Source organism: Sander lucioperca, chromosome 14 (assembly GCF_008315115.2).
Source record: "Sander lucioperca isolate FBNREF2018 chromosome 14, SLUC_FBN_1.2, whole genome shotgun sequence".
Classification (NCBI taxonomy): Eukaryota; Metazoa; Chordata; class Actinopteri; order Perciformes; family Percidae; genus Sander; species Sander lucioperca.
The window spans coordinates 20541288-20563911 of NC_050186.1; the positions used below are offsets into that span (position 1 = coordinate 20541288).

The 22624-nt window shown below is 39.7% G+C and overlaps 3 protein-coding genes across 9 annotated transcripts; 1 reads left to right on the forward strand and 2 right to left on the reverse strand.

Moving 5' to 3' along the window:
* Nucleotides 1-362: 362 nt before the first annotated feature.
* Nucleotides 363-7333, reverse strand: LOC116047133 (uncharacterized protein DDB_G0286299-like). Of its 5 annotated transcripts, none has more exons than XM_035991795.1 (11): nt 6956-7333; nt 4978-5106; nt 4748-4848; nt 4531-4543; nt 2277-2399; nt 2027-2179; nt 1798-1938; nt 1590-1721; nt 1367-1501; nt 1114-1260; nt 363-1033 (listed from the first exon to the last, which is right to left on the reverse strand). In XM_035991795.1, exons 1-11 carry the CDS (start codon nt 7005-7007, stop codon nt 963-965), a joined length of 1197 nt encoding a protein of 398 aa, XP_035847688.1. In that variant the 5' UTR covers nt 7008-7333; the 3' UTR covers nt 363-962. The 5 variants fall into 5 exon arrangements, with proteins under 5 accessions (XP_035847688.1, XP_035847687.1, XP_035847686.1 ...); XM_035991794.1 differs by having other exon boundaries at nt 4399-4543; XM_035991793.1 differs by having other exon boundaries at nt 363-1030; nt 4399-4551; nt 4642-4848.
* LOC116047129 (lysine-specific histone demethylase 1B) lies at nt 4672-22613 on the reverse strand. Of its 2 annotated transcripts, XR_004895080.1 has the most exons (23): nt 22439-22454; nt 22034-22176; nt 20943-21064; nt 20766-20855; nt 20523-20634; nt 20292-20405; nt 20168-20206; nt 19769-19955; nt 19453-19637; nt 19136-19306; nt 18962-19036; nt 18721-18855; nt 18347-18518; nt 17800-17927; nt 17338-17469; nt 17137-17211; nt 16928-17044; nt 16633-16758; nt 16132-16254; nt 15754-15906; nt 14496-14952; nt 14455-14465; nt 4672-4764 (listed from the first exon to the last, which is right to left on the reverse strand). XR_004895080.1 is itself a non-coding variant. In XM_031295668.2 (21 exons), exons 1-21 carry the CDS (start codon nt 22452-22454, stop codon nt 14869-14871), a joined length of 2499 nt encoding a protein of 832 aa, XP_031151528.1. In that variant the 5' UTR covers nt 22455-22613; the 3' UTR covers nt 13961-14868. The 2 variants fall into 2 exon arrangements, 1 of the variants encoding a protein (XP_031151528.1); XM_031295668.2 differs by lacking the exon at nt 4672-4764 and having other exon boundaries at nt 13961-14952; nt 22439-22613.
* Nucleotides 9311-12928, forward strand: tekt1 (tektin 1). 2 transcript variants are annotated; one of them, XM_031295671.2, is made up of 8 exons: nt 9311-9401; nt 10048-10222; nt 10325-10490; nt 10752-10880; nt 11043-11180; nt 11373-11598; nt 12034-12230; nt 12687-12928. In XM_031295671.2, exons 2-8 carry the CDS (start codon nt 10054-10056, stop codon nt 12844-12846), a joined length of 1185 nt encoding a protein of 394 aa, XP_031151531.1. In that variant the 5' UTR covers nt 9311-9401; nt 10048-10053; the 3' UTR covers nt 12847-12928. The 2 variants fall into 2 exon arrangements, with proteins under 2 accessions (XP_031151531.1, XP_035847689.1); XM_035991796.1 differs by having other exon boundaries at nt 9345-9401; nt 10051-10222.
* Nucleotides 22614-22624: the final 11 nt, after the last annotated feature.

The window sequence follows — 22624 nt, forward strand, 5'->3', positions numbered from 1 at the left end:
GCATCAGGAGTGAGATTGATTAGGGTAACCAGGGTAAGCCAATCAGAGACAGAATAAGGCAGAGTAGGGCGGGACATTCCTTCGCCATCCTAGGAAATCACAGACAAAGCGGAAGATGCAGATGGCATCCCTCTTGGGTTTGTCTTATGCAAATATAACATAAATGTTTGTTTAAATTTAATTTAGACGGTGTGTCTCACGCCATTAATTGTTTTGAGAATGTTTTTAGTGCTCAGACAGTTAAATGGATGGGGGTATGCAGCCCCTCTGATACCACGAATAGACCCAAAGTAAAAATGTACAATTTCTTTTAAAAGCGAGTCAGATAAATAAAAATAAAAAGTTTAGATTATACAGCACTCTGAGACAAATTTGTAATTTTGGGAAGCAATAAAATTGACTTGACATACAATCTCATTGGAATGAAAATGACAGACAAGGATAAAGAAGAATTGTGGTATGGCAAGTCAGCTAAAATAGAGGCTGACTCATCTGATATAAATTTCATAAGTGAAAGCAGTTTAATCCAACACAAACAGATTTTCACTGCTGCATGCAGAGTTTACAGTTAATATGAAAGCAGGGATGTAGCTTACATCAATGAGCACTGAATTATTTTCTTTAAAAAAAAAATTAAACCAGAGGAGATAGCCAGTGCAAACAATGTGCAGAAATAGTAAAATAACATCAATAGTAAAATAACATCAAAGACTGTGCATAAAATCTTTAAGGAGCCTACAAAATCTGGTCCCAAATTAAACATGAACATGTAGGTACTGTATATAAAACACACTTTAAGTCACTTTACATGAACACTAATTGTAATTTTAGGTGTCTCTCTGAGAGATTTACACATTCTGAAGTCCTTTAAACTTTGTAGCCACTACGTGGTTTGAACTTCCCCGTCCAAATGGTGAAAGAAAACAAGAAAACGCCATTTCTTCAACCTTTGTTTCATCTGCTTATTCTTCTTCTTCTTCTGATTTCGCTGAGTCTTCTGACTCCTCGCTCTTTCCAGCAATCTGTGTTTCTGCTTTGGAGTGGAAGAATAATGTTACTCTTTATTTTGAGGTTCTTACAGCATTAACAATGACTTGGTTATGTCATCAGTACCTGAAGTGGTTTTGGTCAGGCCTCCTGTTCCTGTGTCCCCAGCTTCTTCATCACACCTCTCTAGTATTATTCTCAGGATTTTTGTTACTTGTGGATGTTTCGCTGCCTTGATTAAAGGTTCGTCGTCTGAACTGTTGCCCGAGGACTCTGAAAACATATGAATGATACATGAACGCATGGCTGATGAACAGAATACCCCCAGACTGATTGATAAAGTGGTCACCTCTACCAGCTAAGACTGACTGGTCTTTACCTGACTCAAGCATCTTTCTTGACTTTTTGGAAGCTGTGTTCTTCTTCTTCGGTTGTTTTTTTGTTTGTTTGCCTGTGCGATTCTTTTTCACAAGTCTAACTAAGGGTTCATCATCTGAGCTTTCATCAGAATGTCCTGCCAAACAACAGTCACAGCAGCAAGGATTTAAAACTGTTTCCCTCAAAATCACGTTTCATTCATGTCATGATTACTGCTACGGTACCTCGTCTCTTTCTTGACGCTCTGCCTGGCGATGCAGTTGTCCTCTTTGTGTTTTTCTTCACTGGTTTCTTCTTCTTGGCGTTCACCAAGGGAACATAACTATCATCTGAGTTGCTGTCTGAGGATGAAGAGTCTTTTGAAATCCAAGAGGTTAGTACTTCAATTAAAATCAATTATTTTTGGTCAGTCTAATTTAAAGTGCTGCCTACCTTTAAGTGATTTGTCTTTAAGTTGTGTTTCCTTGCTGTTGTCTGAAGTCTTTTTCTCTTTAGGAGCCTTTGTTAACTTCTTCTTTATTGTTGCCAGTGGTTCATCATCTGAGATGTCACTGGAAGACTCTGCATATTTAACTAGAACAAACAAAACGTGTATTTTCGTACAACTGCTATGAGAAAAGCATTTTAATTGAGTTTTAATGTCCAATGTCATAACACCTACCCTCTTTCCTTGCTGCGTTCCTTTTGGATTTAATAACTGGGGTCGCTTTTCCAGATGGAGTACCAGGTGCCTTTCTCTGACGTCTGGGGTAAAGTTTCTTGGCACGTTCACTCAAAGGCTCATCGTCCGAGCCATCCTCGTCATCCAGAGATTCTGTGTAAGAAATGGAAGTCAAGAAGAATAAGTACATGCTACAGAGAACAGCATTTCATGTTGATGCTGCGTACCCATAGAGAGAAAATGATTTTACCTTCCTTCTCTGAAGCAACAGATTTTTGTGGAGGGACTGAGAAAGTCTTCTTTGCAGCCTTCGGGTTAGTTTTGGCAATTTTTTTGAGAGGCTCATTGTCAGAGCTTTCATCTGTATTTATATCTGAAACATATCAAAAGATTGAAAGCCATCGATCCATTACAGACAAAAGTCAGAAAACACAGCGGAAATAGGTTTTGATGACATTATGGTAATGTAATCACCTGCTCTATTAGTTATTTGTGTTATTAAATCTAAGAGACGTGTTGTCTTTTTTCTCAGGTGTCTTATCTGGTGCAGAGACTGTTTTCCTGTGTCACACAAGGGAAGCTCATGTTCAACGTCTGAAGGCAGTGTTTGAGCGCTTGGTGGAAGCAAATTTAATAGTCAACTTGGCAAAGTGTGAGTTTGCTAAAGCGATAATGATCCATCTTGGCAGGGATGTAGGCTAGAGTGAAGTTCGTCCTATGTAGGCTAAGGTGTCTGCCATTGATAAAGATCCTGTACCAGCATCCAAAAAAAAGAAATGAATGCTGTTCCTAGGGTTAGTGGGGTAATAAGACAGTTTTTGCCACAACTTTTCCGTCCAAATGTTTTGAGTAAAAACATGCGGTGTGTCTGCTCTCCCCACTGTGAAACTGCTTTTTTTTTTTTTAATTTTTTTTTTTAAACCTTTATTTATCCAGGTAAGTTGATTGAGAACAACTTCTCATTTGCAACGACGACCTGTCACATTCACACAGTTCCACATGCATACCTGGAAGCTGCCCAGTACTAGCCTTGTGAGACCGTCCTGATCTCGCGAGCTCCAGTTTTCCACTCGCAGATCAGTCTGGCATCTTGAGACAGAGAAAATTTGGAGCCGTTCGCCAAACGACCGACCAATCAGCGTTGGTTTTGAGGCGGGTTTAGGTGTGATGCAACGAGAAGCGACTGTTAGTCTAAACAGCGTGGCGGCTTCCACGGATGAGATGAGCGTAGCTATCGCACAAGTTTTATCCAAATTTGAAAGTATTCCTTCATTGAAAGAAGAGCAAAACACGGCACTGGAGGCTTTTCTCGGAGGAAAAGATGTTTTTGCTCTTCTCCCGACTGGTTTCAGCAAGAGTTTGATATATCGTTGATCTGACTGGTTGATTTGGCCCGTCTATCACCAACATAGGTGGTGATAGACAGATGGTTTATCCAATCAGCTAACCAGGATTTTCGCCCTGTCCCAAAAGTTCTCCAACAACAACAGAAAGTTCCCAGATGGATATGCCGAGCAGATGCGAAGCAGGTCAGGTTAGCCCAGTACAACCACAGTCTGATCTGCTGGCCACTGAGCAGCTCCACTGGAGCGGTTGGGGTTAAGGGCCTTGCTCAAGGGCACCTCTGTGGTGGTAATGAGGGAGGGACAAGCCCTGTTCTTTCACGTTCCCCACCCAGACTTTATCCTGCCGGTCTGGGGATTGAACCGCGACCTCCTGGTCACAAGCTCACTTCCTTAACCCCCTAGGCCACCACTGCCAGTGGCTTTCGCTTGTGTAAAAAAGATGATTTGTTCTGCTCTTGTCATGGCAGCTCCTGATTTTGAGAAACCTTTTAAGGATGTTTTCACATCTATAGATGTGCTCTAATCCAAATCCATTAAAGAGTTTCTAAACTTGGAATTTTTTTCCCTTGTTTTTTTTTTTTCCTTTTCAAACAGATCGCAGTCTCTCTAGCTCCTTCCTCAACTTGGTTTGGTTTGATTGTGTTTAGTTTATCCTTATCTCCATGTAACAGGTAGTTTAGGTTAGCAATCACAGTTTCACAGCACCCAACATCCGCACATCACTACTGACAGCTTACTGTACACACTAGTTTGCTTCAGTTGAGTTTGATTTGAAGCGCTTTGAGTGTCTATGATAAAGCGCTATATACATATAATGAATTATTTTTATTACACTAGTTTGCTTTAGTTGAGTTATGTTTAATACATTTACTTGTTTAGTTAAATTGTTGCTGTCTCAGACCTCTTTTCTTTGTTATGCTCCTTAACGAGCTGTGCATTCCAGGAAGACTGCATATTTAACTAGAAGAAAACAAAACATATGTATTTTTGGTACATGTGCTATGCGAAAAGCATTTTAACACCTACCCTCTTTCCTTGCTGCGTTCCTTTTGGATTTAATAACTGGCGTTGCTTTTCCAGATGGAGTACCAGGTGCCTTTCTCTGACGTTTGGGATACATTTTCTCACCAAGTTCACTCAAAGGCTCATCGTCCGAGCCATCATCGTCATCCAGAGATTCTGTGTAAGAAATTAAGCATAAGTATCTGCTGCAGAGAACAGAAATGTTCTGTTGATGCAGCATATCTTTTGAGAGGAAAATTAACTTACCTTTCTTCTTTGAACCAACAGGTTTTTTTGGAGGGACGGAGGAAGTCTTCTTTGCTGCTTTGGAGGGCTTTTTGGCAATTTTTTTGAGAGGCTCATTGTCAGAGCTATCATCATCATCATCATCTGTACCATCTGCTTTCTTGTTATCTGTGCCATTAGATCTGGGTGATGTGTTGTCTTTTTTCTCTGGTTTCTTAGCTGCCATAGCTAGGAGAAGATATAAACATACACAAAATGTAATACCTTTTCTTTTAAAGGACACAAATATGTCAAGTTCAAAATATTTTACTTCAACTGGCAGTATTGTTGGCAGTCTGTTTTATTTGTTGTCCTCACCACTTTTGTCCTTTTCTGAATTAGTCTTGGAGCTGCGTGTGTTTTCACGTGACTGTTTCTCCTTACTGTGTGGCTTCGTCAGGAGCCCTGAGAGAGGTACGTCATCATCAGAGCAGGAGCTGCTGTTCCCTGATCAGAGACACAATGGGATAAATACCAGTAATTACATCTCAAGTCAAAAATAAATTTGGACCCAAAAAAAAAAGTTTCTAGTTTGCATATCCTGATTTTATTGTACTTTAGCCTAAGTATTTTCTAGTAGTTGCCAACTTAACAGTTGACTCAGAAATGTTATACAAATGTATAGTTAACTACACTTTAAAGGAACACGTTATTGAACGACATATTGGGACCTTTAGCTTGTTCACCGTAACCCCCAGAGTTAGATAAGTCCATACATACCCTTCTCATCTCCGTGCGTGTTGTACTCTGTCTGACGCCCCCAGCGCTAGCTTAGCCTAGCCCAGATCCTGGAGGTAACCAGTTCCAACCAGCCTACTGCTTCCAATAAGTGACAAAATAACGCCAACATGTTCCTATTTACATGTTGTGATTTGTATAGTCACAGGGTGTACAAATAACAAGGTCACTATTCTTTTATTATCTAGTAATTGTTGACTCTATTACTCCAACTCTGAGTGAACTCCAGACAAACTCTCTGCTCTTCACCACAGGGCTTCAGGTGCTGCTAATAAATCACTCCGCCCAAGTAGCAGAAGTAGCAGTGCTTTGCCTTCTGAGAATAGTTCCCAATTTGTATACGGTCTCATATGACCGTGTTATTTGTACACGTTGTGACTATACAAATCACATGTAAATAGGAACATGTTGGCGTTATTTTGTCACTTATTCGGAGCAGTAGGCTAGATGGAACCGGTTACCTCCAGGATCTGGGCTAGGCTAAGCTAGCGCTGGGGGCGTCAGACAGAGTTACAACACGCACGGAGATGAGAAGGGTATGTATGGACTTGTCTAACTCTGGGGGTTACTGTGAATAAGCAAAAGTCCCAATAAGTCGGCGTGTTCCTTTAATAGATAAATGGGAGATGGAAAATTAGGACTGCACACAATTCATCTTGGACCAATGAACCAACAAGGCATCTATATTTGGGAATACTATTGGGATATCAGAGATGTGGCTATTGTTCTCTACTAATTACTAACTTCTATTGACAGACAAAGTCTGAACAAAGTTGATCCACCAACACATTTTTGTTAACGTCAGTCAAAAAAAAAGTCTATTTCAGTCTATGAGGGGGCAACTTCAATAACTCCAAACTTCATCTGCTTTCTAAATAACTAATTCCAGCATTATGACCATTATTACCAGTAGTGGGAGAAGTGTTCAAATACCTTATTTGAGTAAATGTAATTATACAACAGTATAAAATACTTTAGTTATAAGTCATACAGTCAAAATTATATTCAAGTAAAAGTACAGTAGCAATATAACCAAAACACACTTAAAAGTACTCATGTAGAATGGCACCTTTCAGAGAGTTGTGTTAGTTACTACTACTGATGCATCATACAAGTGAGTTGTAGCTGGTTGAACTTTAACTACGGGTAGTTTAATCTTACTTATATTTATCATATTTTAGAAGCTGTCCATAATGTTTTTGATGTAAAATAATAATCTGCAAAGTCACAAGTAATAGATGAATGTAATGGGGTGAAAAGTAGTGAAGTATAAAGCAGCATAACATGTAAATACTACTTTCCACCACAGTTTATTAGTACGAGTACCATTGTTTGTATGAATAACGCGTATGTTGCTAAAATTGTTCTAAATACTACCCATGTGACGTTACAAATGTAATTGTATTTAATCAGTGTAATAACTGTTAGACATTAGCAGCAGTGATGTCAATGCTTTATTTCGAAGTTGTAAGCTAACTTAGCTTTTAGCTACAACGCAGTCTAATAAAATGTCTGGCTACTGAGCTGTAAGGAAAAACAACATTGTTCATCTAACTACCTGGGGAGTCGTGTACCATATCATTGGGCAGGTCAGCTGTGCTGCAGTCCATCTTGTTGCTCAGTATACGTTATTAAATGCTCTTCATCCAAAACGCGCCAATTTGGTCTACTGTTAGCTTCTTCTTTTTGAGTTAATGTTAGCTAAATTCGCAGTTTGTTGGTTGTTGTTGTCACCAGCTATAGGTGCTGGTTCGCGAACTAACAGTTACAGTCAAGGTGCCACAGAGTGTCATTAAAAACGTTTTAAAAACCAGTAACTCCAGTCATGGATATAATGTTCCCAGTCGGTCTTTGGTCCCAGTTTACGTTAAGTTTGTTTTCTTCCGTTTTGCTTTTAGAGAAAGGCGCAAGTGCGTGTGTTGATGATGCTTCCGGGTTGCGAGCTGTTACTGAAGTGCACATTGCCACCTACTGTACGGAGTATATAACTACATGTGCGAGATTCCAGCAGGTAACCATGGTAACCTTTAGGGAACGTCTCCCAACGTTCAGGGAACGTTCCCTAAGGTTACCTGAAGGTGTTCTGATAAAGTGCAGGCATACATTAAGCTGTAAAGTCGAAGACTTTATGTCTGTTTTGTTACTATCTATCGCTGATGGAGGTAACAACAACAATGGTGATGCAGCCTATGACCCGATCATTGAATGTAATGGGCCAGATGAACTGCAGTATTTAAATATTTCCAGTAGGCTAGAACCGGGTGTCTGGCGTAACCAACATTTCCTGGAAAAAAAATCCTGTATTACAGTTTTTCTCTAGCCTGACATGGTCATACCAAAGCCCGTTTACCTTATTAGAAATTCTTTGGTCATACTCAGATTCTAGTTCCCGACCTCGAATGTTGTGGGCGGGGCTAAGTTCGGCTGGCATCCAGGCTAGTTGTACTTGTACTTTATTTCCATATTTCCATTTTATGCAACTTTACACTACACTTCAGAGGCAAATATTGTAGGCTACTTTTTACTTCCTGTATTTAGCCTATTACAGCTTATTTACCATCCTAATATCTATTGGAAAGCCTACTGCTTGGGCAGCTATGCGACTCATCTGCTCCTCCTCAGAAAATACAAACTTCTATTTAATGTGAACATATACCAGTATATATAGGTACTGTATAAATATGTATGCTACACCTAACGTAACTTGCATAGCGCATCATTTTCAGAATTGTTTTAAGTCTTGCTCAGACATTCAGTCATATTCCACAATTTCTTTTATCTTCCATATCGTTGGATTTCCCTAAATATTAAATGAAAGAGGACCATCTCTTTGGAACGACCTACGTCCATCACTACAATCATCAACACATATAAAGCCTAAATTATTGTTATTAAAAATACATCTGAAGAGGACTTTAATAAGCAAAGATTTCAAACACTTAGTGGGTTTTATTGTAATGCATTTCAACTTATAAACATAAACTTCAATGTAAATTGCACATTTATCAATTTTGTATTACGCCTAGCTGCGTCTTGAAATTTTGATGTAGCCCAGTGATTCCCAAACGTTTTCAAGTGAAGGCCCCTAAACTGACATAAATTAGACTACCAGGCTGGGACGATGTCTTATTAAATGGGGGTCCGTATATACATTTTTTTTTTTGCTTTTAGACGTTTAACGCAGAATGTGTATGAACATAGTCATAGCCTACATTATGTCATTGTGTTACGTATGGATATGGAAATATCACAATTGGTATTTAATTGTTTAAATGTCATATGTGGACATTGTGAACTTTGTCTTACTGTTTTGAATTTCCATGTACTGTAATGTGAATCGCATCCTTGTGGTTCTTTGGTATTTGCACTTAGAAATAAAATTATATTTTTCCACACAAAAAATATATATATATCTATAATAAAACATTTAACAGTAGGCTATCTTCATACGCCATTTTTGTCATCTAACCTCTCCTGCACATTTTTAATTTATTGTATTGTTATTATTAATATTATTAGTATTTATATTACTTTCTGATGAAATTATAATTTTTACTCTCTTGTTAAATAAGATACTTTACATAGAATTCAATTTACAAAACGTCAGTCATATCAGTTCATAAACAACAATTATACATACACAAATATAATTGACATAATATAATGGTAAAAAAGAAAAAAGATAAGTTAAATAGTTAGTTAAATAGTTGTATTGAAATGCCTTTCTTCTTTGAAACGAGTTGAAGAGACTTAAAGTACACATCAATTTCAATTACCAGTGACTTTAAACATGGGGTTGAGTTATAGAGCATTGAGCTTTGTGAATATGGAACTTCTCTAATAAAATAGAGATTTACATGGTTCTTCGTTTTAGAGGAAAAATTGACAGTATCCGCCCACGGCGTGTGTCATCCGTTGCCACAGTAACCATTTGTTTTGTTACATTTGACATTTGAGAGGCAGAAGACGTCGAAACTAATACATTTGGGGTTTCAAGTAACAAGGTAAGGTACAATACCTGTTTTTTTTAAATTGTGTAATGTGTCTTTTGGGGTATTGTTATAACGCTAGTGAGTAACGTTCATAACATGTATCCTAATGTCTGTTTCAAACCAAGATAACGTTAGAGTTAAAATAGCGTTAGCCACGTTAACTTTGGGGCTAGCGTTAGCTAACGCAAACGCTTGCGAGTTTTTTGGTGTTAAGAGTTGTTAACGTTTGAAATTCAACTTTTTGTTTTACGAAAATTTCAGGAACGCTCTTGGTACAAAAAGATTTGGCTACATAACTAGCTAGCCAACATTACATCGTTTGTTCATTTATATATAATTGTGCACAATGAAATGCAACTTAATGTTGTGTTGTATTTGTACAGTGACAAATAATCTGGAGATTACTAGGCTTTTCAGATGCCACATTTTGCATGTTCTCAATGTCCAATGCTTTTTCTATTCAACAATACATTTGCACAAGGTGTGATTAAATCTTCCTATTTCTTTCTGACATTTCTAACAGATGATCAGTGTGTGTCCAGTAAAAATTGTATAGTCCCGTAGGCATTTTCCTTTGGTATTGCAGTATTTTCAGTTCTCTTTCACCATGAGGCACCCATTCTTCCCATTTCTTCATAAATGTTCTCCCTATCACCAGTGGAAAATGATGTCTGGCCTGGACCGCAATTCCCAGCAGGGTGTTGGACCCAGACTTGTTAGCATTGATGTTATGCGGAACCACTCTGAGCTCTTCAGAGCAGAATGCAAGAGGTTAATGCTGGAAACTGACAAAGCATGCAAACGCATGCAAAATGATGACAACAAGCAACTTGGTAAGTAGGGGAATACAAATCAGCTAGTCTGTGTTTAGCACCAAAGAATGATGTTGCAAAGACTACAGAGGTGGACTATGGTTTTTTTCTTCTGCTGTTCAGATCAGCGGGTCAGAGACATCCAGTTTCTGAAGAAGGAGTTGGAGCTGAAGTTGGAGGAGATTATTGTGGAGATTGATGTCCTCATAGCGTTGCAGAGCAGAGTGGGGAAAGCCTTGGAGGCCTGCAAAGAGCCTCTGAGAGTCACTGTGGTCTGTCTGGAGGAGAGGTTAGGCTGGAAAATGATGGAGAAGAGAGGATCTTGAACAAATCAGAAGACAAATGCATAATATTTTGATACATTACATCTGTAACTACTCACATCTCACCTGTCTTTTAGAAATGGGTGCTATTGTGAGTTTTCAGTAACATGTCCAACATTTCCACACCACTTCCTCTTACTATGATGTATGTATATATATATATATAAATTGCAGCAGCAGTTAGGATAAGCAAATGAGTAATGCTCTTCTTGTTCTGTGGCTTGCAGAATGAAACGTCTCCCTTCTGAGAGGCTACACGACGAGGTGGACAGAGAGCTGCTGAAGGAAAGGGAGGTTATTGAGGGAGTGGCTTCTCTTCTGCAGAGAGTAGTAGAGCAGATCACTGAGCAGATACGGTAAGAAAGATGGGCTCAGTATGAGTTGCCAAGGGGATCTCAAAAGTATGCAGACCTTTTGGATTTTCCTATCGTTTATTGTCTTGAAACCTGGAAAGAAAACCAAATCACTAGATATGGTTGCCAGTAAAGCAAACCAAAATATGTTGTTTTGTGTTCCAGATTGGACCGATCTGCCAAGTACCAGCTGGAGCAGGATCTGAAGGAGAAATTTGAGGCGCAGTGCATCGACAACTCCTGTGCCTTATTGACAACCCATTCCATCAACAACCTGCAGATCACCAATACTGTTATGCCGAGGTGACCATGCTGTCTCCATAAAAACAGGGAAACAATGTAACGTCTGTGAAAAGGCAGTTTTTAAGACCTTTGAAAATTCAAAATTTCCCAATGATTGGATATTATTGCATTTTCTATACAGAATCTGGGAAGAAAAAAGACATCTTATTAGTTCCAGATCTTCATAAGGTTTTAAACTTCTCCCTCTCTCAGCTTGGCAGTGACTCCAAAGCAGTGGGAGAACATCTCAGATCTCATCATGGCCAAAGCGGAGCAGCAGAAGATAAACTCTTTGTCCCTACGGGCCCTGGTGGAGTCTCTCCTGGAGCAGACGGCTGCTGACATGCACAAGCAGGTCCAGGCCACAGCAGCAGCCTTTAAGCGCAACATTGATGAGATCAAGTCTGCCAAGAGCCAGATGGAGGATCAACTGGCCAAGGTAGGGCAGATGAGTATATGGTGTATATTTGGCAGAGAGAGAAACAGAGAGTGATGTGAAAGGATACGTCAGGCAGTGGGAGGTAGATGTTAAAAGTGAGAGAGAAAAAAATTGGTTTGATTAATCATGTCAGTATTACGTTTTTATAAGATTTGGATATTGGTTGGCCAGTGATGATCCTTTCAATCAGTGGTGTAGTCTAATGTATTGTAGTGGGTATACTGTATTTTTAAGTGGGTATATGGAAATCCTGGAGCTTTCTTAGTGGGTATACTGCGTATGCCTGCGTATCACATAGACTACACTGCTGCTTTCAAGGGAGATAGACAGGTGGGTAATAATGTGGTTGATTAATTGCATCGAAGTTTTGTGTCATAGTTTTCTATTAGGTGAAAATACTGGTTTACCCTGGTGTTATACCTCTATCCCCTATAGATTATGTCTGAGTTTGCCAGCCAGCAGAGGATCAGAGAGGATCTGCAAGTGGCCATCGCAGGGAGTGAACATGCTCTGAGTTTGGCCCAGGCGCGGCTGGCTTTGCGGCGCCAGAGGCCTGGCAAAGAGCAGTGCTACGATCCAGCACAGTCCCAGCTCTTTGCCGAGGTCCAGCAGCTCACCGCTCACATCAACAAGTACGTTGAAATACAGTGAAATACATACAGTAAAAAGTTTAATGATGCCAGTGTGGAGAAATATATGCTAGTTTACAAAGGCTTTAACCAAGAAATCTAGAAATAAATACAACACATGGGAAGAACTCAAACATTATGATAATGCAAATGGGAATTTTAAAATGTCAAAATGTAATGAGTGTAAGAAAGCATGTATAACAGCATAATGAAGGTTTTCTAATAAGAGTAGCGGTAGAAAAAGAAAACTTTATTATTATTATTTCGAAATGCACAAAAGTATACCATGTTAATGGTTTCGATGAATTGCATAGATGCCATGACTGATTTAAAATTGATACAACTGATTTGTTCCTGTTTTATAACATGGTTCTTCCCATATTGGCTGATGTATTGTTTAGAGATATAATCATTTAGAACAAGTCATTATGTGGCATCTCTTTATCTCCGCACTCTCAGTCTGTGTGAGGCAGCGGCCAAGTCAGAGGAGGAGCAGAGGGCTCTGGATCGCTGCCAGCTGGAGTTGCAGGAAAACATTGAGATGAAGGCCAGCTCTCTCTACATTGACGAGGTCATCTGCGCCCAGCACAAGGAGCCTATTATCATACATAACTTCTGAGGCAGTCAGCAACAGGAAAGGTAGAAAGGTCTACTGTACATAGACCTAGAAAAGTACATATACCTTAATATAAAGGTCACTTCAAATGATATTTGTGAATCTATTTTCTTCAGTTTATTCACTGTGAACGTGTGACTTTCTAAAAAATTCTCAGTAATGGTTACACTGGTTTCAATCCTAAGGGTTTCTCATGAAAAGCCTGCATTTGACCGAATATACACATTTTTTTATTTAAAAAATGAGCTGTATAAAATATCTCTATATTTCACTCAACGATTTGTAATGTGGCAGAAGCTCCCACAAGTAACCAGTGAAAAGATGACCAGGAGCCAGTTACACCAGCTCTAAGTGAATATTTACACACCACTTAATTAAAATGGGTTGCATACCACAAGGTAGTTCTTACCCTACGGTTGGATACGTTTTAAAAAAAAAAAGAAATCACATTTCACATACATAACCCAATATACCTCACATTACGTCAACAATAACATTAGCCTAAATGACATTGGTGTTCCCAAGTACTCATTGTCCTGCATGTTTCAGATCTATCCCTGCTCTAACACAGCTGATTCAAATGATCAACTGATGCCGATAACAAGCTGATCATTTAAATCCACTGTGTTGCAGCAGGGAGAGAACAAATGCAAGACAAGGGGGACGACTCCAGGGGAGGTTTGGGATCTACTTAATTATCCAAATTGTTGCTGATTAACTATGTCTTGGATTCTTGTTTCAGCTCTATTCATATCTTTATAGAGTTCTCTAATGTAGTCAACCCATTTAAGTTGACTTTACAGAAAAGGTTGGCAAAACTCCTAATCGATAAATATAATTATGCTGAATTGAAGAGACAAAATATTCATCCAAAAGTGAAAGTGGACAGTATGGCAGTTGATAGCTCAGTTTATTACACACATACAAGATAAATACTCAAGCACTGTAATGCTGGACAAACAGGACATGATCATCTAGATGTACTGATCCAGACAGAGATATGAGGACCTACAGTACATAGTAAAGCTTCATTAGTCAACATTAATCAAAGAAAGTGAGGACATTGTTGTGCTGCTCATTGTTCATTGAAACTAATCAAAGAGAAATGTTTTTTTTTCCTCCTTCGGTTGATTGTTTTATTTTGTTCCAACCATTTTCAGAATTGTCCATTCAACATTATTTTCTATAATTTTCTGCTGTTGTTGTCGTCTTGATCACATCCCTGAGACAGTAGGGGGACAATCCTTCCGTCATACTTGCTATTCAACTTGTCATACACATTAACTATTCATTTCTTACTGTTTTTAAATCAAATAGGTCGTTTTAAATCAAAAGTGCTACAGAATTACTCCTACTACCGGTATATATATCTAACTTCCTATTTCACATCACCCAACACATATCACATAATGCTAATTCATTACAGCTCTATAAAACATTGGTAACACTCAAAGATTATTATTATTTTTTTTTTTTTTTTAAATCACTACTATATAATCTCTCGAAACTTGATCCTTGGAAATTAAATTTGACTTAATTCATGATTAGACAACAGAGAGTTTACCAATGTTTTAATGTAACCTTAATCTCCTCAAAATGAAATGGTCGGACCATTTTCATCACTGAAGTGCTACCTACACCACTCATTAAACTCAACATCATCCTGCTTTCTAGCACAGAGGACCCAGTCAGAGCTGCACAGGGATTATCCATTATTGATGCCTTACTATTCATTTTGTGTCTTGTCACCTGCAAACGTTTTACCAGCTTGATTTTTGATATAAATAAAAAGCACTTGTTTGTGTTAAATATGTAGAGCCCAGGCCCTGAAAAGCCCTACTTGACCCCGCTGTTGGAAAGTATCTAACAGCATCTTGCTGATATCAGACACATCACAGTACAGTGAAATATCATTACAAGTGGAGCAATTCAGGTTAACTCAGTCCGGGTTGTTTAATGGTCTGCTGCTCAGTGCAACCCGTGTGTCCATGCTGGTGTTTTGGAGTGCTCAGGTACTGACAGAATTTACATAGCAGCCATCTTGCTGGCCTCTCTGACCCCACTCAGGTAGGCTCCCGTCACAGTCTGAGGGAAATGTCTGTTGGTGGCCTGGTAACAAAAACCAACAACAAATCCATTAAAAACTGTTTTAAAACAGTTTTAAAGTCTGCAATATGATAGCTAATAACGAAACAATGCCCAAATATCTGACGTAAGCAAGTCGACTGCTATGAGCAACTTCTATAAAACGATAGTAATTCAGTTTGACAAAGTAATTTTAGCTCAAGGTCCATTAACTAGGTGTTTTTATCAAATCTGTCATTATCTCATCCTTAGAAAGCTCCGGAAAAAGATAGCACCACATAAGTGGAACTTGTTTTAAGATTATATCGTCAAACGTGGTGCACTGAAAGAAACGCATTTCCTGCAACATCATTTCTTTTTTATGAATAAAACAGGTTAGTTTGCCAATAAGCACCACCTGCAGACACCCAACCTTAAACAGTAGTGGTTTGAGAGGCCTTTTTCACATAAGTAATTCTGAAATTTTACAGTAGGAAAAGCACAGGTGTAAATAATAAAATTAATGATGGCTGACTTCCATTTAGCTGCTTTGGTTTCAGGGTCCTGGTATTGTTCATGCTCTCTCCCTGTCACATAGCCATGGTTTACTGGGACACTTGAATAGAACCGAGCCATCATTAATGTTATTTAGTAACATATGTGCTTTTCCTATTAAGTCTTCTGTGTAAGGAACCAGTGATATGAAAAGTGCAGTGGGGAAGACTCCAAAGAAATATTAGCTTATCAATAATACTGTCAAAAGCAAATACAACTCACATTATCGCTTTAAATTAACAGACATTTGATTTTTTTCTTCTTTTAAATAAATGGTAAAAGCAGCATTACCTCTCCAGCAAAGAACACTTTTCCCTGCACGTCTTCAGCGAGGATGTCATAGGCCTCTCCACTTCCCCCCGTCTTTACAAAGCTGTAGGACATCTGGGACCACATGTCTTTGCTCCAATGGGTGACAAAGAAATGCAGCGGCTCTGGGACCTCCTATCAAGGATGACGGACAGTAAATAAGTCCGGTCAGTCAACATACAAGTAAATCTGAAATAATGTGTATAAAAAAAAAAAAAAAAGGTAATAAGTGTTAATAGAAAATGTGCCACATGAATTTGATGTGTTGAATCCTTTTTCTAGAGCAAGAACATAAAAAAGAATTAACTCAGGGATCAGTTACCATGCATAATGTAATAATAAGCAACAAAAAGTGTTTACCTGCTCTTTGAAAAGTTCTCGCAGGACCTTCATGCACTCATCCACCACCTCCTTGTCCTCCATGTCCCGGACAGCAGGAACAGCCTCACCAGTGATAACAGACATGAGGACAGCCTGCTTCCCCTACACACACACACACACACACACACACACACACACACAAATAAAGCATAATGGCCATTTAATCATGGCATGTCAAAATGTAAAATCAAGAAATGCTACTTCTAGTTTTGTACTCTATTTCAATGCTCCTTTATCTTTTTTCTTTTCTTTATCTTCTGTATACTCGTTATGACAGCATTCAAATGTCCATTTTATCAAAACATAAAGAGCATTGTTCTAGTAGTTTGGTTTGCAGTCTAAAACCAGTAGTTCAAATCTATTTTCCTTGGTAAGAACAGGTATCATATGTGTAATTTCTGACAGGAGAGAATGTGATTAAAAGACATGTTGAGCAGTAAGATATTGTCTTGTGTGAATTAAAAAGGAGTAAAAACAAACCTGTGGATCCAAGTCATAGAAGACACTGAACATGCCTCTCTTGTCAGTGCCTGGTGGTATGTGACCAAAGTAGTCTGCACCTTGGATTTTCTTGTCCCAGAATCTGTACGGGAACTGAAGAGCGATCTGGAAGAAGTTTTAAAATAATGGTTTAGCATCAACAAGGAAGCAACTTTTCACTGTTGTTATTTTGCCTTCAAACTAAATGTTCTGAATACATTTGCCAACAGTTGCCTGGTGGCATGTACATGTTATCTAACCATGAATTACAAATACACATCAAGACAGTTATTACCTTTTCTATGATACCAGCTCCTAGACTGTGAATTGCTTTCAGTTTCCTTTCAGGAAGCGGAGGGTTGAACTGAATCAAGTTCCTCTGAAGTAAAGTCAGTGGGACTGTAACAAGAACCTAAAAGAGTAACATTAAACCATGATGATCCACATTGAATACATCCACATTCAAAGAGATCAATTTCATAACTTTTATCAACATGTTTTTACCTTCTGTGCTTTCCACTGGGACCCGTTGGAGGAGGTAACTTTGACAACATCACCCGAGTAATCAATGGCCTGAACCTGGAATTGAAAAAGAAGATGTACACCTGATTTTCATTTAAAACATTGGGATTTATTTATGTAGTAGCAAACGTACTGTAAGAAAGGTAAAAGTAGCTTCTGAAATTAAAAGACTGAATTACAAACCGGGCACTTTGTGCGGATATCGAGGCCCTCGGCCAGTTTGTGGAGTAAAGCAGAGTAGCCCTTGGTGAGTAAAGTGTGGTCTCCTGAGAACTGGGCAAAAAACTCATTGTGGTCCCAAGATCTTGCCGATACCTACAAACAAATAAATATACTTTTTTTCATCACCTTGAAGACACAAAACCTACATGTATGGTGAATGTATTCACAATAAACCAGCCTTAATTTAAAAATTTTATTTATCTTGCAGCCCTTTAGTGTTTGAGTTTAAAGATTTTTTTTAGGCCTTTATTGACAGGACAGCTGAAGAAATGAAAAAGGAGAGAAAGGGGGAACGACATGCAGCAAAGGGCCGCAGGTCAGAGCCGAACCCGGGCCCGCTGCGCCAAGGAGTAAACCTCTATATATGGGCGCCCGCTCTACCTACTGAGCTATCCGGGCGCCCAGTGTTTGAGTTTTCCAGACCTGGTCTAACGTGCTTCCACAGGCGTACTCCAGGTTGCTGAGATGAAACTGAAGCACTTTCTCCTCTAACTCAGTGAACTGGATTCCAGACTCCTGAAGGAAGTTCTTCTTCACCTCCTGGACTTTTTCTGTAGAGATAAAATGGATACAACTAAAAAGGTCAAATATATCTAAAACACTGACCAAATTCTGTTTCTAAATGGGTTTTTTTACTTAGGAAATAGTTTAGCTGAGTAGCACACTTTTTCTCAGCACTACTTCTATGCAACTTGCATTGCACATATATAGTACTGCAACATGTTCTTTTTGCCCATGTCACAGCTATGACATCTGGAATTTATATGTAGAGCTCATTACCATTACCAACATTGACCACATAAGTAATAATTTGCAGGTGAGGCCAAACATGAGAATGGCTGCTGTCGTTGCTACTAAAGTCTGATAATAAAAGCTACCAAAGCTCCCACGTCTTGTTAAAGTGACTTTACTGAACCTCACACTTTGGATTAAAACAATCATGTTGCGTTTGGGGATAACAGTTCGCCACCTCTTAGTGGTGTGTCCTGGTTCTGCGTCTTGTCCTTCCTCCATTCTGACACCACGTCCAGGATGGCGTTGAAGTGGAACTCCATGCGCTTGTCAATGGCCGGGTCAGTGACTTGCCCCCCCTCCTGAAAGAGGTCACACCGCTCTCCCAGCTTGTGCATCTTGATGCCCATCTGCAGCAGAAGAGTGTAGAGTCAAATTAGATTAAAAGACAAATCCTAGAGTCACGTACAAAAACGCCGCAATAGTGGACAGTTTATGTTTCCATTTATCAAATAACATTAAGAAAAACAAGACTTAAAATCAAGTTTAATGTACAGCAGAAATATGTGGAATTCTTTCTTTGCAGAGTTTAGAGTTCTTCAAAATTCCTACCTGTTCACACATCAGGGCGATGGGGTTGTTTACACAGCCATTGACAATTTGAGCTCCTCGCCCTACAGTGACGCCCAGAGAAGTATCATCCCACACACGACCTCCAATTCTCTCCCTGGCCTCAAGCACCACCAACTGTAAACCAATGAAAATCAAGAGTGTGAAAGGGACAGCACTGTGACGAGCAAGGGGTAAAATAGGAGGTCAGAGAAGATGTGCCAAAGGAAATAACGACAGGTACCTGAGTGCCAAAGTTGTGCAGCTGCCGTGCAGCAGCCAGCCCTGAAGCCCCGGCACCGATGATGATAATGTTCCTCTGCAATGTTAAATGTGGGAGGTTCTGTAAGTCTCAACGATGATTGAAAGAACATTCACATGTGATGTGCGCTGATCAAGTAAAGATGTGGACACTCACAGAGCTGTGTCTTTCAGGGAGCAGAGGCTGTTTCACTGCCAACACACCGGTGTTGATGAGGCCCTTCCTGATCATGAAGTGGAGCACCCGGTCCATCTCCTGCACGCAGCGCACACGTACCAACCCCCGGACAATGATGTGCATGGCACATTTCTGGGAAGTCAGCAACTCCTTTAGAAAAAGAGGAAAATTTGATAGGTGTTTGCTGTTGTTTAGAGTATTATGTTCTCTTTGTATATATTCCTGGTACAAACCCTGAAAAGATGAAAACATTATAAACATGCAATGTTTGTACGTCACTGTTGTCTGCAGTGTACCTTGCAATTCTTGTGCCAGGAGGCCAGAATAAGGTTACGCAAAGCCAAATACATGGTGGGATCCCTGGAAAATTCTGGAAACTCGTAAAGCTCATCCAGCTCCATCATATCCGGCCGAACGCACAGAGCCTTGCCACACTCATTAGGCTGGTAGAATGGCTGGAAGTATGGACACAGGCCTGGAACTGAGGGAAACCATCATTATTACTACACCACATTACAATGTGCTTTAGACTTATAGCTCTAAATAGGAGGCTGACCAAGCATAAACAATAGGAGTTGACATATTTCATTCCTCTTACACCCACAGACTTACTTTGTGGCTGGACGGCTCTGCAGTGATCTGCCCTCAGCTCAGACATGTTGCTTGGAGAGCCTGATGGACTCATTCCCACACAGTCAGGGTAGTAGGCAGTGAGGAACGGGCTGGCTGGACTTTCTTTGAACAACGGAGGCAAAATCAACATTGAATGCCACCAGCTGTCAGTCACCTCGGCCACTCTCTGTGAGAATGAAACGGCATGGGATTAAAGAGGATGCAAGTCATCACTGTGTTGTTCAATGGCACACATAATGGATGCATGTTTTGGAAATAACACATAATGAATAATCTTGGTTTTAGTCTTTGCTTGAAGCAAGGTTGGTTAAAACATTTGATTTTGTGATAACTGCTATGATTCTAAAACAGATCTTATAACACACATCACCAGCTTACCAAGTCCTCTGGTTGGGAGCACTGGTCCAGTCCCTCACACTGCAGGGAACGACACAAAATCATCATCACAAATGTTGCTTGCTAGTGGCTGGCTTATTATTCCCCCCCCCCATTTCCTGTTTACCTTGATGTTGTTGAACTTCATCCCACAGCGGTACGTTGCTGCTAGGGAAGGAGTGAGCTGGATCTCCTTGGTCAACTGACGCCATTTCCTACAGTCCGGTTTAGTGCATTGAACCTGAAAGGAAAATATCACAATTAACATTGAAAGCCATCACCTTTTCACTTAGTGTATCTGTGACATGGAGAACATAGAATAACCACATTTAGCTATGTAACCAGGAATGCTGCTTACCCAGAATGGCAACTGCTGGTCTGCCATGAAAGCTTTAAGACTGGGCTCACTTTTCCCATTACTAGTCCATACCTTCTTCCACGAGGCAAAGGTCTCATAGCCATCTTTGTGGCTAACGGTGAAAAAAAAATTAAAAAGTTAACCTTATGGCCTTGATGCAACAGCACTTTAAATGCCACCATGAAACAAATACTGAAGCATGTTTTTTTATCAATGTTATGCAAGTAGTTCCGTCAACATTACCTTCTGTAGTAGTGATCAAAACATTCGTTGCAGAAATGCTCACCACATGACAGATGATACCAGCGAGATGTGTATCCATTTTTAGCACACCTGAAAAGAGACATACAAATTCAAATCTCTCTAAAAAAAAGTCAGTGAGTAAAGATCTGATTTCTATTATACCAAGAAACATGCTACCTTTCAGATGCACTTGCAAAGCAAACTGGGTATGTGGCAGAGCATCCGGCCTTCTCACACTTTCTATACTTCTTCTCGGACTGGTCGTCTTCCTCCTCTGTGTCTGTGGCTTTTCTTTTGCTCTAGAAGAGAGTGTGGAGAAACTATTCACTGAGCTCAACTCAAGTAAGCACTGGGGTTTGAGAATTGGAATCAGGAGAGAAAAAGTTGAATTGGCACATCCACTGCTTTAAACACAGAACACAGTTGATCCAATATGCTCTACAGTGCCGACAGAGACAGAACAAAAGACCGGAGAGGGAAAAATGAAATCAAAATCACATGTTCATGATAATGCACACAGAGACAATGAGGATACAGCAAACAACAATAGAGTTAAGAATACAGGATCAGGTTTAGTTTGTTCTTTTAACTTGGAGAAAGTTTTCAAATCACGCAGCATTTGATGGCCTGGAAAAAAAGTAAAGGAGTAAAGTCTGTAATTGAGTTTTGTCATCAAAGCAGTAAAAAGGGATGCGTGATCTAATCACAGTGTACATATTAGAGCTAGATCATCCATCCAACCATTTGCTTCTGATTATCTATGTTGTAGTTCATGATTGGTGCCTTAAAACCCTGGGCCAAATGGCACCAAACAAGATTACTTTTCAACTTGAAACTCCCTTCTCCTTCTCAATACGTATCTTGGTCATAATTCCTTTAAAAGTGAATTTACCAAAAGTGTTTTATTATTTCACTGTGGCCTAAGGGCTGAGACGAGTATGTAAACCACAACGTCCCTGGTTTGAATCCAATCAGTCCTTTGTTACATATAATTGTTCTGTTTCTCCATAATCTCATGTGTGACTATCGACTATATACTGTCAATTAAAGCCAAAAATGCCCCCCAAAATAGTCTTTGAAAAAAAAAAAAAAAAATCTCATGATATTGTCATTGGATTTCCTAAACTCTCAAATACCAGTATCAGCCTCAAAACTCAGGATCGGTCGGGCACAAACAAATGGGAACGCAAATGGGACCAAGTAAGAAACTTGAGACATGAGTGTGTTCATCAGGCAGACGAAGGTTGAACATGCATGCTGCAGTTTACCTGTCCAGGTGGAGGGTTGTTGGTGCGCTTCACCCGGACATTAATCTGCCTTCCAGAGGAGCGCAAGGTCTGTCCGTCCCCCGGGGACTCCCCGGAGCTCCTCTTCTTGGCTCGCCGAGCACCAGAGGCATTCCCAGAATAGTCTAAACATTGGTAACAACAATATATATGTAACAGTGGACAATGCAGTGCAGCTCAGTTCTGAATAGGCCTTATTGTGAGTATCTTTCTGACAGATAATGACATTAACGGAACTGATTACAAATTGACAAAAGAGGATTAAATGCTAGACTAAATTGTAAGAAAACACAGCAAATGTGGCGACATATTAGCAAGCTCTTTAAACCAGACACACAATGTCCGCCTGTCACATTTAGCATGTAGCAGCGCGCTATGAACACTGACCTGCATCCGACAGCATGGCTGACTGTGGTGTTTCTTTAAAACCCGGAGATTAATGACGTTTATGTGAGTAGCTGGGACGGTTTTTTTAATTGTTAGAATTCGTCTCCCTTTTATTGTTGTGGGTGAAAATCAATGCGCTGTTGTTGCGAGAATACCACTTCCAGTTTTATAGCGGAAATGGGCGTT

Bases quoted from the DNA above. Each gene is read 5' to 3' on its own strand.
- tekt1 (XM_031295671.2), top strand. From the start codon at position 10,054: ATGATGTCTGGCCTGGACCGCAATTCCCAGCAGGGTGTTGGACCCAGA. The intron at 10,491-10,751 runs GTTAGGCTGGAA...TGTGGCTTGCAG, and splicing joins GTGGTCTGTCTGGAGGAGAG to AATGAAACGTCTCCCTTCTG. The intron at 10,881-11,042 runs GTAAGAAAGATG...TTTGTGTTCCAG, and splicing joins CAGATCACTGAGCAGATACG to ATTGGACCGATCTGCCAAGT.
- LOC116047129 (XM_031295668.2), bottom strand. The intron at 20,207-20,291 runs GTAAACAGGAAA...CGTTCCCTGCAG, and splicing joins TGAAGTTCAACAACATCAAG to TGTGAGGGACTGGACCAGTG. The intron at 17,470-17,799 runs GTCTGGAAAACT...ATTTGTTTGTAG, and splicing joins GTGGAAGCACGTTAGACCAG to GTATCGGCAAGATCTTGGGA.
- LOC116047133 (XM_035991792.1), bottom strand. From the start codon at position 7,007: ATGGACTGCAGCACAGCTGACCTGCCCAATGATATGGTACACGACTCC. The intron at 2,180-2,276 runs GTAAAATCATTT...TTTCTTACACAG, and splicing joins TGTTGCTTCAGAGAAGGAAG to AATCTCTGGATGACGAGGAT. The intron at 1,502-1,589 runs GTACCGTAGCAG...GTTGTTTGGCAG, and splicing joins AGCGTCAAGAAAGAGACGAG to GACATTCTGATGAAAGCTCA.